The sequence below is a fragment of the Chenopodium quinoa genome, unplaced genomic scaffold (assembly GCF_001683475.1).
Source record: "Chenopodium quinoa cultivar QQ74 unplaced genomic scaffold, ASM168347v1, whole genome shotgun sequence".
NCBI lineage: Eukaryota > Viridiplantae > Streptophyta > Magnoliopsida > Caryophyllales > Amaranthaceae > Chenopodium > Chenopodium quinoa.
The window spans coordinates 305,721-322,086 of NW_018744066.1; the positions used below are offsets into that span (position 1 = coordinate 305,721).

Genomic DNA, 16,366 nt, shown 5'->3' on the forward strand with positions numbered 1-16,366 from the left:
GAATTTAGGTCGGGTCAATAACAAGTCGTGTTAATTTCAAGTCGGGTTAGTAATAGATCGGGTTGAATTTTTGGTTTGGGTTAGAAATAGGTATAGTAAAATTTAGGTCGGGTTAATAACAAGTCGGGTTGAATTTGGGTCAGGTCAATAACAAGTTGGGTTTGAAACAGGTTGGGTTAATTTCGGGTCGGGTTGAATTAAGGTCAGATTAGTAACAAGTCGGGTTAAATTTGGGTTTTGACGGGTTAAAACGGGTATGGATCAATTTCGGTTCAAGTCGGGTTCGGTGTAAGTTAATTAAATTGGGGTACACCTTTGTGAAGTATTGCCAAGGTTTGTAAGATAGGGAATCCGACGAGATTCCATGTGGTAGCATGGTCACAAAGCTAGTGACCAACCTTGAGCTCGATAACTATTAGTCGTCTTGTACTCCGGTGGGAGATGATGATTCTCTATACCTCGACATCAAGTAATTAATGAAAATTCAGTTTTTAGCAAAGAACAATGATGACGAGGTGTTTAATTGGCTTAGGGATAACACGCATTGGTGCTATCTCCCTAACCCCTCCTTGACTTCGCAACACCGCGAGAATGTGGTGAATGTTTGGCATATCCCCTTGAGTCACCGCCCACCCTATTATGATGATGATGAAGAAGAAGAAGAAGAAGAAGAAGAAGAAGAAGAAGAAGAGTCGCAACAACATCATCAACAACAAATTCCACAACAACAACAACAACAACATCATCAAGAACAACAACACCAATATTATAACTCCGACTTAGATGCCCTTAGTGCTTAAATGAAGGGTATGCAAATCTGGTTGGAGGGTATGTACGATCAAGATTTTGAGGCCCTCTGATGCGTGGCATTTATGACACTCTTAGACTAGGTTTTCTTCATATTTTTATGCTCGTGTTTAGTCTTTTATGTTGTGGTTCTAGGAAATAATGCTTGATTTGTGTGTTTGTGTGTAAGTTTAGAGAAATGCGTGCGTTGAATGGTTTTCTTATTATTTTATTCATTTCTCGGCTATTTCTCTCGCTTCTCCGTTTCTTTGACTTGTTTTGTAGGTGTGTCGAGTTTCCCGAGATTTAATCATCTAGGAGGAAGCTCAAGCGCATCCCGAGAAGTCAACGGAGCCAAGTTCAGGAATTGAAGCCAAGCAAGCTCGGCCAAGTTAGGAGCCCAAGCAAGCTGCCTCGGACAGCAAGGAGCAACCCCGAGCAGCCATACGCTTCAGCAACCACGCACCTAGGCTGCACCACCAAGCAGCTAGCGCACATCAACCCAGCCAGCAACCAAAGGCTGGTCGCGAGCACGGGGTGGCTTCAGCTTAAATCAGTCGATTTCGAGCAGTAACTTGTCGCGAGCTGGCCGCGGCCGCGGCCTCGGGCTGCTTTGTTGACGAGGGGATAACTAGGTCGTTATTTAATCTTCCCTCGGTCAAACAAAATTTATAAACACTTAACAAACCTAAATACGAGTATAGAGGCAAGTCAAGGGTCGAACCCAAAGGAACGGTAATGTTCAAGCACTTTTAATTATGCGCCTAAGCTTGGTCAAAGACGAAGGTAAGAGAGAATACTAACAACTAACGAAACAAGTAACCTAGTAAATAAAACACTAGGAATGGGGATCAACAAGTAATCATGTCAATTGCAACAACTTGGGAAGAGCATACCATTTTTTTTCTCAAGTATCATCTTCTATCAACAATCAACTACAGAAATAAAGAATTCACAATATATCAAGAACAACTATACTAATCAAGCATCAAACATCAAAATCAATTCAAACAAACATGAAATTAAATAAAGCAATAAAGAGGAGAGAGATTGAGAAATCTTCATTGATTGATAATGGAGATCTTTAATATAATTGTTATCTTGAATCTTCAACCTCTCAAATAACCATTGAAAATCCTCACTTTCTCTCTCTAAAATCTACTCCTAAAACTAACCCTAGATCTAGAGAGAGAAGCTCTCAACTAAGCTAAGAAATATATGGTCTAATTCTAATTGTCTAATTATTTCTCTCTCTAACCCAAAAATGGGTATTTATAATTACAAGGTTAAAAGAAAATAAAAGAGAAAAGAAAAGAAAAGAAAAAGAAATAATGTGTGGAACCATTCAATTAGCTTTTAAACGTCCAATTTACCGGTTTACAACTTGCACCGATCACCCAATTGGACTCCCGGAGGTTATTAGGGACCATGCTAAACATTTCGGCAATTATTATTTTGGAGCGAAAAAAAGTCAAAAAATTCCAAAATTGAAGGCTAATATCCACGTTTTTTGAGAAATTTTGAAAATTTATGGGCTCGGTTTCAAAAAGTCTTGAAATTCTATGGGATACATCTCGAGGTCATATAATGTTGTTTGGAACCGTATATGATCATTATGTGTTGTCATAAATGTTCGTGGTAGGCTTGAATTAATGAAATCGGTGCAAGTTGTAAACCGGTAAATTGGTCGTTTAAAGGAAAATTGGATGGTTCCACCCACCCAAAGGGAATCCCGGAGAGAATTAGGGACCAAGGTAAACATTTCGGTAATTTTTATTTTCGGGAGAAAAAAATAAATAAAAAAATTTAATATCCACGCTTTTTGAGAAAATTTGGAGATTTCGAGGCCTGGTGTAGAAAAATATTAATATTTTAGGGGATACATCTCGGGGTCATATAATGCTGTTTGGAACCATATATGATCATTATATGTTGTCATAAATGTTCGTAATATACTTGAGTTAATGAAATTCGTGCAAGTTGTAAACCGGTAATTAAATTGGCCATTTAAAGGCAAATTGAATGGTTCCACACACCCAATTGGACTCCCGGAGGGTATTTGGGACCATGGTAAACATTTCGGCGATTTTTATTTCCGGGCGGAAAAAGTCAAAAAATTCTAAAATTGAAGACTAATATTCATGCTTTTTGAGAAATTTTGGGGGTTTCAGGGCCTGGTGTCGAAAAGTCTTGAAATTTGAGGGGATACATCTCGGGGTCATATAATGTTGTTTGGCACCATATAAGATCATTATATGTTGTCTTAAATGTTCGTGGTAGGCTTGAATTAATGAAATCAGTGCAAGTTGTAAATCAGTAAATTGGTCGTTTAAAGGCAAATTGGATGGTTCCACCCACCCAATGGGAATCCCGGACGGTATAAGGGACTATGGTAAACATTGCGGCAATTTTTATTTCTGGGCAAAAAAAAGTCAAAACTTTCAAAATTGAACGCTAATATCCACGCTTTTTGAGAAATTTTGGAGGATTCGGGCCCGGTGTCGAAAAGTCTAGAAATTATAGGGGATACATCTCGGGGTCATTTAATGTCGTTTGGAACCATATATGATCATTATTTGTTTTCATAAATGTTCATGGTAAGCTTGAGTTAATGAAATCGGTGCAAGTTATAAACCGGTAAATATGCCGTTTAAAGGCAAATTGGATGATTCCACCCACCTAATTGGACTCCCAAAGGGTACTAGGGACCATGGTAAATATTTCGGCAATTTTTATTTTCTGTCGAAAAAAAGTCCAAAATTTCAAAAATTGAAGGCTAATGTCCACGTTTTTTGAGAAATTTTGGAAATTTCGGGGCCTGATGTCGCAAAGTCTTGAGAATTTAGGGAATACATCTTGGGGTCATATAGTACCGTTTGGAACCATATATGATCATTATATGTTGACATAGATGTTAGTGGTAGGCTTGAGTTAATGAAATCAGTGAAGTTGTAAACCGGTAAATTGGCCGTTTAAAGGCAAATTGGTCGGTTACACCCACCCAATTGGACTCCCGGAGGGTATTAGGGACCATGGTAAACATTTCGGCAATTTTTATTTTCGAGCAAAAAAGAGTCAAAAATTTTCAAAATTGAAGGCAAATATTCATGCTTTCGGTGAAATTTCGAAGGTTTTGGGGTTGGTGTCGAAAAGAAATGAGATTTTAGGGGATACATATCGGGGTCATATAATTCCGTTTAGAACCATAAATGATCATTATATGTTGTCATAAGTGTTTGTGGTAGGCTTGAGTTATTGAAATCGGTGCAAGTTGTAAACTGGTAAATTGGTCGTTTAAAGGCAAATTAGTTGGTTTCACCCACCCAATGGGACTCCAAGAGGATATTAGGGACCATGGTAATCATTTCGGCAATTTTAATTTTCGGACGAAAAAATGTCAAAAAATTTCAAAATTGAAATCCATGCTTTTTGAGAAATTTGGGATGTTTCGAGGCCCAGTGTCGAAAAGTTTTGATATTTAAGGGGATACATCTCGGGGTCATATAATGTCATTTGAAATCATATATGATCATTATATGTTGTCATAAATGGTCGTAGTAGGCTTGAGTTTATTTAATCGGTGCAAGTTGTAAACTGGTAAATTGGTCGTTTAAAGGCAAATTGAATGGTTCCACCCACCCAATTGGACTCCCGGAGGATATTAGGGACTATGGTAAACATTTCGGCAATTTTTATTTCAGGGCGAAGAAAAATAAAAAAATTCCAAAATTGAAAGCTAATATTCACGCTTTTGAGAAAATTTTGAGGTTTCGGGGCCCAGTGTCCAAAATCCTTTAGATTTTAGGGGATTAATCTTGGGGTCATATAATGCCGTTTGGATCCATATATGATCATTATATTTTGTCATAAATGTTCGTGGTAAGTTTCAGTTAATGAAATCGATACAAGTTGTAAATCGGTAAATTGGTCGTTTAAAGGCAAATTGGATGGTTCCACCCAACCAATTGGACTCCCGGAGGGTATTAGGAACCATGGTAAATATTTCGGCAATTTTTATTTTCGGGTGAAAAAAAGTCAAAAAATTCCAAAATTGAAGTCTAATATCCACGCTTTTTGAGAAATTTTGGAGGTTTAGGATTAATCACACAAACAACTTTCAAGTGATTTTTCAATACCATTAGCCCATTTCGGAATTTGAGTATGCCTGCAAATCTGCAATGGAAGTCATTCTACCCAAATACCCAACAAGGCAGATACTTCAGATCCTGCAGCACATAGCAACTAGATTTTCCAAAGTGCAAAAAATTGTATGCCTGTAATCCTGTTCTGGGAGTTCATCTCAAAGCAATGGAAGCAGAACAACAGTGGAGGCAAAACAATACGTGTATTTTATAATATCTGGATAATACTCGAATTTCAGGAATAATTACACCTACATATGTAATCTGAGTAGCAAAACATCAGTCATATACAATTATACATCATCAACTTCATGGAGTCCTTCGGTTGGCTATCTTCTGCTCTAATAATCATCCTCTTCTTCCCTAGGTCTAAGTAACCTCCTAACAACAGCTGAAACCGCTCCAAAAACCATGAACAAGACAAGCAGGTCAAATCCACCACCAATGCCAACCACTACACTGGGGCCTGGGGCAAAAAATGAAAATGGCGACCAACCCCATCCACCATAGTATGGGATACCAGGGCCAAATCCATAGCCACCAACAAGTGGTGGAGCTACAGGTGGATTCACATAGATGTTGGTCCTGCCGAAAAAGAACATAAATTATCAAAATAAAGAGACACACACTCCAACCAAAAAATTGTATAGCTGATCATTCTTTACTGGTATCCTATACTTCTTCCAATATTAATATTCTTCTTTGGATCTCGATTATAAATATACCAAAGCTAATTCCTTCCGTCCACAAATAATACTCAAATAGTCATGTTTAATTTCCAAATGACTTAGGATGTGATATGTCTGGCCAAATTAACCTCCATATCATACCCTTTCTCTTGTGAGTTCTCTAGGAAGTCCAATCAAAATCTACTAAATGTCCAACTATCAGTACACGTGCACTGATTTCTGCATGATACATTGCTTACAGCTTGAAACACAAGGTTATGCCACTAAAGAAGGAATTTGCAGAGGATTCTATTAAATTATTAATTCAGTACAGGGGTTGTCATACAAGGAGATGGTACTGTGAATTTCATTCCACTTAGCCTAATAATGGCGTAAAAATCTTCAGATGAGAGCACTTGCTTCTTAAGCCAAAATGGCCTCATGATTAATCAAGGTTCAAGATAATATTCACATTCACTAAATGTTTGCCTACATCAAACTTCAGAACTCATGACCCTACAGCAAAAAAGTCATGTATACATAACCATTCAGCATTACTGCATCAGAAATAGAACAAGATCATTTAGTAAGAGTTATAATCAGAACATTTTACTTCCGATTCCAACACATGTATGGCTACAGTTTAAACCCTTTGAAGTAAATGAGATGATGACTCCACTGAGCTAAACTCTTATTTTAATGTTAAAGAATGCCATGAGGACTTTCCAGGATAATGCAAGAGCTGCTTTCGAATAGAATTAACTTAAATGCGCACCAAAAGTTTTGTAGCATGTTATAGGTCAGTGGATGCTCTCTTAAGTCATAACAGGTATTGATTGTACTCATTTAGTCGTTTTAGATTTGGAATTGAAATAAAGTACACTTCCTTACAAACAGATAACATACCACAACGCTGAAGTTGATCAAGACTTCAACACAATATAAATTAGCAACACATTTTTGTATGAATAAATCACAGAACTTTCCAGTTATGATGTCAAAGTATACTACACTTTTTGCACAAATCATCAAGAACACCAAAGTTCCTCATACAAATACATTTCCTCATCACATAACTTGACAAACACTCAATGTAAATTCAAAAATCATTCATCCTGACCTCAATAAGAACTAAATCATAGTCAATATCACAACACTTCAACCAGCATCACCGGTAGTATCAAATGTACACAACCTTATCCCTAGAGTCGCAAACTGACCATCATTTCCATTATACTTATAATACAAAATGCATCAAGTTTACATAACATGACAACTAATGGAGGCATTTAAGTATAATCCATGCAATTCGAAGCTTGAAAACCCAACAATAAAAAAAATTTAAAGCTAAAAAGTAATAAGGGTAATAAGATTATACCTAGAATTAACTCTAGGAGAAGAAGCACGAGGAGCCGAAGAACGGAAAGCCTGACCACCAACACGACCACCAGACTTGGCAGCAAAAGCATCACCAACTGATCCAACAGTCAATAGTCCTGCTGCCAATGTTACTATTGCTAGCTTTGCCAACTGCTTCTCTATTTTCCTGACCACCCAAAAATAACAAAATTATTCATCAAATTAGAAATATAGAATTATCAATTAATTTTATGGGAAATAACCCAAAATTAGTAGCAAGAAATTAGCTTTTTTATTTCCCCAAAAAATTACACAAAGACTAATTGCTACTCAGGAATGTATCAGGAAAAGCAAGAAAAATAGCAATTCACTTTGAAAAAAACACTTTGATAAAAAAATTGAACTAAATATTCAAGCAATTATCAGAAAATTAAACCAAAAACATAAAGCAAGAAAAGTAGCCATAATTACACTAAAAAATCATTCTGACATTCCATACATTCACAAAACTTAACTACTACACTATACAAGAACTAGATTATCAAAATTAATTATCTCAAAAAAAGAAAAAAAAAAGTTGAAAAAATTTTACCTTGAAGAATCAGTTTGATTGTGGTGATCATTTGGTGGGTATTTGCAGGAAACAATGAAAAATGAAATTGGGGTTCTGGGTTTATGATTCTGGGTTTGAATTAGTAGTGGGTTTGAGAAGAAACTCTTTTGCAAAGATCCCATTATCATTTTTTCACCTTCTTCTTCAAATTTCTACTGGGAAAAATATATTAGTGGCAATTATCAAGTTGATTTTTCTCTTGTTTTCAGTTGAATAACTGGGGATTTTACCAGTATGTGACTTATTTTTTTTGGTGTCCATTTTTAATTTGGATCACTCAACTTTCCATGATAAGCAATATTCACACGTGGCAGATGGATAATGGATGATAATTTTTTTTCAAGAATTTTGTCTATTTTGCATTTTATTTGAAAAAATAAATATGTGATGATTTATAAATTAAACACTTGTTTTGCTCTAGTCCATTGGAATTTTGTAGTTAATCTTGTATACCTTAATAAAACAATATTATTTCAATAATGTGTAGACAATTTTGAAAATTAATTTTTTTTATAAAAAAACCACAAATTATGGCCAGTCATAATAGGAGTTAATTCGTTAGTGTTATAGAGGTTAATATTAGGATTTCGTTAGCGTTAAAGGGGTTGCTCGGTCAATATTATACGAACTGCAACTCATTTACTCTCTAAGGTTTGCATATTAACGGTAACGCATCAATATTAACATCGCACACACTATTGATAATGTAAAGTGATTAAGTGAATATTCTTCATATTTTAACTAGTTGAAATTCAGAATAAAATCAAATAAATTTATTAAATTAGTTGAACTTCCAGAGAAACATCAAATAAGATATGGAGTATGTTATAACAATAAAAAATAATCATAACAAAAAAAATTGGTCTGTTTTAGGAGACACTTTTACATCATAAAATTAATTGTTCTCCATAAACTTTCATGCACAAACTTCTGCACTACTTGGGGCCTTTTAACTTAGTCCCTGCTCTTAAAGCATCACTCAATCAGCAAACGTCTTCGTCATCAACTACACACCCCCTTACGGAGGTCTTGATCTCTTAGCTTGCTCTCTCGCTCACTTAAGTTTTTCAGACAGTGTAGTTAGAATTTTGGGGGACGTCTAGGCCCTTGAGCTTCGCCACTGACTCAACATGTCCTTTAAGCGTGTGCAACTCACGAAGCCTACATTCATATAAAGGAAACTTATTATTTGTAAAAAAAAAAAAAAAAAATATATATATATATATATATATTCAAGTTCCTAAACATGGAAACAAGTAAAGTATGCAGTATTCATTCCCACCTTGCAACTTCAGCACGCCTTTTGGCTTGCTCAGCAATCTCGGAGAGTTCCCTGTAGCTGGCACCGTCACTGAAGAGGGTGGAAGAAGCCTCGGGTGGTTGAAGCCCATGTAGTGTCCGCTGCGCTTCAGCCCAGTGAGCTTCCCTCTCTTCTTTTCCAAAATCTTTCTTGTTGGAAAACGCAGTCTGTGTGCACCATCATTTATTACACTTTAGTCAATAAACTCAATATGACTACATTAGCAATTTAGCATTATTATCCAAAATATGTTGCTTCCTTTACTATTATGATCCTATCACGTTGTTATCTAATATCAATACTTTTCAATCACTCAACTTACGCCAGACTATATAGCTAAGGGAATGTACTTATGGAGTTATGGCTATGTACGCATTATTTTGAACTAGACATGAGTACTTGATAGGAGATCACGCACCTTGCTGTTAAACAGGTTGAGCCATGCCTTTCCACTCAAGATGTAGCGAATGGCAAACTTGAGTATGTCGAGTGGGAAATAAGTAACTATGTTGTAGACCCAAACTACACCAGCCCATCCCCATCCACATCCTTTGATGTCAGCAAAACCCCAGGTAAAATATACAGCAATAACAGTTGCCACCTGAAAGAAAAATTATCCACAAACCATAACAGTTTAGACTTCATTTATATACATGTAGGGATATAAGGGCTAATCAAACCAATTCTTACCAGCTGAGCAATCGCAAAAGCTATCATCAACATCATACCAGGACGCTCAACAAAGGACCAGCTGCGAGACCGGGTCACAAAAATGAGGGCTTGACTTATGATACTCACTTGGAGATATAGAGCAGCCATCATTTCCTCGCGACTGTCTCTCAAGCTTCTTACACCAAATTTGTCCTACATGATAGAGGGCACAGGCAGTAGATAATGTGAGATTTAGTATGAATATATTTTGTAAAATGGATATCTTTTTTTCCAAGGATGAAATATAAACAATTACATACAGAAAAGAAGTCGGTGTCACTCATAATCCAGAAGAAAATGACAGTCATCAAGGCTTGGTAACCTCCAAGAACAATTCCAGTGGCAAATATTTCATTGAGCTTCCAGCTATCAGGCAGTGGAGATGGCTTGACTCGATCCTTTGAAATAGTCATTATTGTTCCTTGAAGAAGAAGAAAGATGGTTCAGGATGGCAATAAGGTGTTCTTTCATAAAAGAAAACATAAATATGACTACAGAACTTAAACCAAGTTGATCAATTTCGAAGATTCTTACCATCGTTTAGGATAGCAATAATCAAAACCATGAAGGGTGAGAAGTCAAATTTCCAGATCAAAGCGATAAGTAAAAAACCGACCTACATTGTTAAAATTATACAAAATTAAAATAGAAAGAAAAAAAGAAATTGTTTATCAGCACATAACTTAATCCAGGACTGTGTGACAATGTGGAATATACATACCACAATACGGATTGTGATGGAGACAGCATAAATCTGCATCCAAAACGAAAAAATAAGAAACAGAAGTTTAGACTATAAAAGCTAAAATTAGAGGCTTGCAAGGAGAAAGAAAGAAAAAGAAAAAGTAAACAAAACCCACAGTGTAGTTTTTCATCCTCTGAAAAATAGACCTGCTGGTTAGCACAGCACTGATGATAACACTAAGACCAGGCTCAGTGAGAACTATGTCAGAAGCACTTCTTGCAGCATCAGTTGCGTCGTCAACTGCAATACCGATATCTGCCTTCTTCAATGCAGGGGCATCATTGACACCATCCCCGGTCATTCCAACAATGTGCTTCTTCTCTTGCAATATCTTGACGATTTCATATTTATGCTCTGCACAACAAACATAGGGAGTTAGGCTTGATTATAGAATATGAGTTTACTACTTTACTGTAATCCCCAGTTTCAATATTTGATATACAGAAAATTCTCACCTGGGAATACTCCAGCAAAACCATCAGCTTTCTCAATCAACTCATCAACAGGAAGGCCGGCACAATCTTTGTCTTTTCCAAGCAAAGCAGACGATGGGTACATATTTGTTCCCATACCAAGTCTTCTACCAGTTTCCTTACCAATGGCAAGTTGATCACCTGTAGTGTTGAACAAAAAATTTAATGAAAACTACAACCAGGTTATCTATAAGTGATGACCACAATTTAAGAATCATTATATGATGATCAACTTACCTGTAATCATCTTGACATTGACACCGAGGTTGAGGGCCCTGCGAATGGTTTCAGCACTGTCATGCCTTGGAGGATCAAAAAGTGGCAACAAACCAACAAATTCCCATGGTGCACCTGGAGATTCCTTGTTCTTTTCAGGCACTTCCTGCAAAATTAGATTAAGGTTATAAGCCTGCCTAATTTAATAAGCAGAAGCTGTTTACATTATCTTTATCTTCGAACCTGTCTTGCTACACCCAATGAACGAAGACCACGTTCAGCAAATTTCTCAATCGCCTCATGAACCCTCTTTCTGATGGCATCATTGCAATTGCACAAGTCAAGAATCTGCATAATGAAAAATAAAGAATCGCATATTTGTAGCCCAAAAAGAAAGAAACGTTTTGAAGAGCATAAACTCACATCTAAAAGAACGTAATTTTACCTGCTCAGGTGCACCTTTACTAGCTCTATGCCAGTTTCCACTAGCATCTATGTAAGTCAAAGCAGTTCTTTTTTCCACAGGATTGAATGGAAGAAAGTGCACCTCCGTAATTCCAGCTCTAGCCTACATATCAACATTCAAGATTCAAAAAATCAACCACCTGAAATATTAAACCGTTTACACAATATAGACCTGTATTCCTAGATACACAGATTACCAAGACAATAACAGCATTACCTCTTTGGGGTCAGCAAGCATTCCAACCATGCAAGTATCAATAGCATCTTGGTTCTCAACACGTGAGGCCCTTGCAGCAAGGAGGAGAACATGCTCCTTATCCATGCCCTTGCTAAATACCTCAATTAAGTTCTTGTCAACACTCAACTTGTTGAGAGTCAAGGTACCAGTCTTGTCACTGCAGAGCACATCCATACCAGCCATTTCCTCAATGGCAGTCATTCTCTTTGTAATAGCTCCTTGTTGAGACAGCCTGTGGGACCCAATAGCCATAGTTACAGACAACACTGTAGGCATGGCAATTGGGATACCACCGATCAAGAGAACCAACAGATTATGGATTCCATCCCTGTACTTACGACGCTGGATTGGATACATTACGATGATCTCAATCACCATACCCACCGCAATGGAGATAATGCAGAAGTTACCAATGGAGGTAAGAACCTTCTGGAAATGACCAACATTGTTGGTGCTGTCAACAAGATGAGCTGCCTTCCCAAAGAAGGTGTGGACACCAGTGGCAATAACAACAGCCATAAGCTCACCTTGCTTACATGTTGATCCAGAGAAAACTTCATCCCCAGGGTTCTTGGTAACAGGAAATGTTTCTCCGGTAAGAGCAGACTGATCAACCTTCAAGGCATCACCTTCAAGAAGACGTGCATCAGCAGGGATAATGTCACCCAATTTGATGCTGATGATGTCTCCAGGTACCAACAATGCAGCTTCTGATTCACTCCATTTGTTATCCCTTAGCAACTGCACTCCATCCAAAGAGAACCAAAAAAAAAAGGAAATAAGCAACAACAAAAGATGAGGGAGTAGTACATGGCCTTTCCATATGTCTGATTGACATGAAAGATAACCTCAATTACACAAGCTTATAATTGCCAGTTCGCCACAAATCTTACCTTACACTTTGGAGCAAGATTAGCCATGAGCGCAGCTGCAGCATTTCCTGCATTGTTCTCTTCAATATATGATATAGTAGAATTGATGACCAACAAGCAGACGACACCAACAAAATCCGGCCAATCTGGTGGCTTTCCACCTCCATTAGCAAGTGCTATGGCCATAATAGCAGCAGCTTGCATGACCCATGACAAGGGGTTCCACATAAATCCAAGAAATTTGAGGAATTTATTTTCCTGTTGTATTCATTATAACCGAATGATGTCAATAAAATAAATAATAAACTAAGCTAGTATTGAACAGAAAGTATTCTTATCAAGTACCTTTTTCTCTTCCAGCTTGTTGGGTCCAAATATTTGGATCCTCTCATTTCCTTCCTGGGTGGTTAAACCATCCCTAGTACATTTCAGCTGCTGAAAGACTTCTTCAATTGGAATTTTTTCCTGTGAAAAACCATTCAATTTTAAGTTAAAGTAATCCTACAGACTAAACAAACAGAAGTTCTTGTATTAAGCCTCTACCTACAACTCTTGGAAACCTCTAAAGACATCGTCTTCTATAGAATTTATGGATAGTTTGTAACAAGTTACATGTTCCCATTGTCTTTTCCACTAATTGAACGTGAATCAAAGAGAGTTGCAATGCATTTAATTATAAATCTTATGCTAAACTAAATTTTAGGCTGGTAACTTAAATGCATTATACACCCATAAGTTGTTTACATAGCACTTCTATGAGCAGAAATAGTGTATTATTTTTTACAAGAATTTGAATGATGAGGCAAATGTTAAAAGATTTTCTTAATGTTCAAATTTAGGTTTCCGAGTTGAAAATAAATCACGGAAATTTTCAAATTTTGACCAATAATATGCACACCACATTTGAGTTCCGAAAAAATCTGCACTATTTGATCAGCATATTTGCTAATGTCAAAGTTGATAATCGAAAACTATACATTAAAACGATTCTAACAAAATCTAAGGTATAAGTCCATCACGCAAATTTATCACTCCCTACATTCCCTAATGTTGGTCTCATTATAATCCGAATGATAAAAAAAAAAAAAAAATTGAAAAGTTGAAAATTATGCATCAAAATTCCTTTTTTTTATATTATTTTTTTTATTCTACTGGGTATAATACTTCGATGAATAATCCGAGTCAAAATTATTTTCTTCAAATAATTAAGAAATTTCTAAATGTGATAAACATAATGAAACAAATGGAGTACAATGTTACTCCTTATTCAATTATTTTGACAATATTTCAATGAACTACTTATATTATCCCCTTATTTCCCATTATCTAAATTACCAATTTCATCATAAAATACCCAAAAATAAAAATTCCCACAATCAGAATTTTGTTTAGCACAACGATTATAAACAACCAAAATAATCATTTTATACTACAATCAAATGCTTCCAATAAGAGAGATAAGCATCAACACTTAGGTAAAACAAATGACATTTCATCAGATGATTAGAAGAATTTCAAATTTTCGGCAATACATTACATTTATAAAACAAAATTACTAAATTAAAATTAGTGATTGCAAAGATAGGAAATGGGTTTGACAAACACCTGAAGATCGTCTTGTATCTCCTTGATTTCATCAAAATCAAATTTATTTCAATTTTAGCTTCCAATTTGTTTTCCATTGCTGGGTGATTGGATTTTTGGGGAAGAAAGACGAGGGAGGGTAGAAAACTAGAAACTAGAAATACCTCAATTTTGAGTTTATTTTTACCTCACTAATCACTATGCCAAGTGGATAAACTACTCACAAGTCTAGGGCGTGTTCGGCGGTAGTTTTTGAGTAGCTTTAAGGTAGTTTTAATGGTTTGACTTGGTTAAAGAATTACTAAACAAAAAATATGAGTATTTGGCAAAGTAATGATTAGGGTAGCTTTTAGCTGTGGAAGTAGCTTTTATGAAAAGTTAAAAATATTAAATTAGAGGTAACTTTTAAGGTTGCTTTTGAAAATTTAATCTATAGTTTTAAAAATAAAATACTAGGATTAATTTTATATGTTACAACTAGTCGACCATTACTTTACTCTCAGATGAGCTCTATACTTTGTAATTTGCATTAATAAAATCAAGGTTCATTTTTTTGCTTAATTAAAATTATTTACTGTAGTAATTTTTGAACAATTTTAGAAGGTTTTTTAGATTGTCGTATTGTAGATGAAAAAAGGTCAACCAAACATTTACAAAGTCCCTTTTTTTTTATGAGCCGGCTTAAGAAATATCTTGAAAGAGACCTTATATTACATCTTTAGTTCTTTACTACAAACTATACAAAAAGAAACAACGTGATCACAAGCTTACAACTTGGAAAGAGCCTAATATGGAGTAATATACTTTGTACCTGATATCTCCAATGGATATATTAATGCCAAGTACTACTACAAAATGGTCAAGTTACAATGGTTTGTCTACAACAGGTGATAAAAACCATTCGCAAAATTTAAAAGCTAAGACAATTTTCATAAGCCGTTGTAATTTTATGATGGTTCTTCGTTGCAGATTATATGAACTTATATAACTTTAGAGTTTCAATAATCATGTTTATGAATTGCTTTCTTATACAAATATATTCTCATGAAGACAATAATAAGTTTTTATATATAGTTGCGTTAATAACATCAATCAATATAATAACCAAAAAAAAAGGGAGGTTGATCACTCTAACTTCTAATGAAACCATTAATTGTGGAGTCTATTTAAACATTTTTGAAGAAGAAATAAATTCATTGCAAAAATTGTGTTATAATGCTAGCATTAAAATGTAATGAATAGCTTGAGGTATTAATTGGTTTGGTTTTCAACTTTTCATGTCTTCTTATATTGATTCCTACATACTCACTTTTTGCGTCAATCAAACAATTTTTTGCAAGTAAAACTTTTGAAAATAGCTATTTTTACGTGCACTTAAATGATCGTGTAACATCTCACTTATAATAATGTCAAAATGCTTGTATATATAATCAGATTATGAGCATCAACCTATAGGATAAACAAACTCGAAAATATAAATTTAATTTGTACCAATTAATTTCACAAACTACTCCATGCATAAAAACTTAAGAAATCAAACTAAAATAAAATTAAGGAAAGCAAAAGGGATTGAATGAAGAAGCATTACCAGATCAACTTCCTCATTCTTGAGGCCTTCAAAATCGATGGCTTTGTTAGCCATAGTTTATAAAAAAGAGAAGAAAAAAAAAGTTTAAAGAAAAAAAAATAAAGAGAAAATATCAGAAAATAACAAAGAGAGAAAACCCAAAGTGAATTTTTTTTTTCTTATGATTTTAATCATAATACCAAAAGAATATTGCATTCTCGTATATATATGAAAAAAAAATACAAGTATTAACAACCCATAGTAGTCTTAGTCAATCCAAATAATTAAATTAAATTAATGAAAAAGTTGTGACAACATTTCATAGGGGTCATAATTATTGAAACATCAATTATTTAATAGAGTTAGAATTGATCGTGCGCTGATTAATATTGTTGTGAAATTGGACATTTGAGAGTTGAATTGAAGCATATGACTCAACAAAATTGGCTTTAATTTAATGGAGTTAGAATTAACAAGGTTTGGTTTTCTACAAAGGACATGCAATAGACATAGTCACGTACCTAGAAGTCTAGAGCTCTAGAGGTCGTTTGGTTCTCGTCATTCATAAGGATAACAAGTGGGTATAATTTGATAGATTTTGCGCTTATTGATGAGATGTAAAAGTAT

At 35.3% G+C, this 16,366-nt stretch overlaps 2 protein-coding genes across 3 annotated transcripts; both read right to left on the bottom strand.

Moving 5' to 3' along the window:
- Window positions 1-5,112: 5,112 nt before the first annotated feature.
- On the bottom strand, window positions 5,113-7,818 carry LOC110690853. Its single transcript, XM_021867737.1, has 3 exons — window positions 7,548-7,818; window positions 6,975-7,142; window positions 5,113-5,513 (listed from the first exon to the last, which is right to left on the bottom strand). Exons 1-3 carry the CDS (start codon window positions 7,694-7,696, stop codon window positions 5,270-5,272), a joined length of 561 nt encoding a protein of 186 aa, XP_021723429.1. The 5' UTR covers window positions 7,697-7,818; the 3' UTR covers window positions 5,113-5,269.
- A 489-nt stretch (window positions 7,819-8,307) lies between these two features.
- LOC110690854 (plasma membrane ATPase 4-like) lies at window positions 8,308-16,009 on the bottom strand. Of its 2 annotated transcripts, none has more exons than XM_021867738.1 (16): window positions 15,761-16,009; window positions 12,934-13,053; window positions 12,610-12,846; window positions 11,696-12,457; window positions 11,459-11,581; window positions 11,257-11,361; window positions 11,035-11,179; window positions 10,780-10,938; window positions 10,440-10,678; window positions 10,301-10,333; window positions 10,114-10,195; window positions 9,840-10,000; window positions 9,559-9,732; window positions 9,287-9,469; window positions 8,851-9,035; window positions 8,308-8,729 (listed from the first exon to the last, which is right to left on the bottom strand). In XM_021867738.1, the coding sequence occupies exons 1-16, from the start codon at window positions 15,812-15,814 to the stop codon at window positions 8,636-8,638; spliced, it is 2,856 nt and encodes a 951-aa protein (XP_021723430.1). In that variant the 5' UTR covers window positions 15,815-16,009; the 3' UTR covers window positions 8,308-8,635. The 2 variants fall into 2 exon arrangements, with proteins under 2 accessions (XP_021723430.1, XP_021723432.1); XM_021867740.1 differs by lacking the exon at window positions 15,761-16,009 and adding an exon at window positions 14,194-14,307.
- Between the last annotated feature and the right edge of the window lie 357 nt (window positions 16,010-16,366).

Excerpts from the sequence above, each read along its gene's own strand:
- LOC110690853 (XM_021867737.1), bottom strand. The coding sequence starts at position 7,696 with ATGATAATGGGATCTTTGCAAAAGAGTTTCTTCTCAAACCCACTACTA. Across the intron at positions 7,143-7,547 it reads AATCAAACTGATTCTTCAAG|GAAAATAGAGAAGCAGTTGG; the intron begins GTAAAATTTTTT and ends TTGGGTGGTCAG. Across the intron at positions 5,514-6,974 it reads TCTCCTAGAGTTAATTCTAG|GACCAACATCTATGTGAATC; the intron begins GTATAATCTTAT and ends CTTTTTCGGCAG.
- LOC110690854 (XM_021867738.1), bottom strand. The coding sequence starts at position 15,814 with ATGGCTAACAAAGCCATCGATTTTGAAGGCCTCAAGAATGAGGAAGTT. Across the intron at positions 12,458-12,609 it reads ATCTTGCTCCAAAGTGTAAG|TTGCTAAGGGATAACAAATG; the intron begins GTAAGATTTGTG and ends GATGGAGTGCAG. Across the intron at positions 10,334-10,439 it reads AGAGGATGAAAAACTACACT|ATTTATGCTGTCTCCATCAC; the intron begins GTGGGTTTTGTT and ends TTTTGGATGCAG.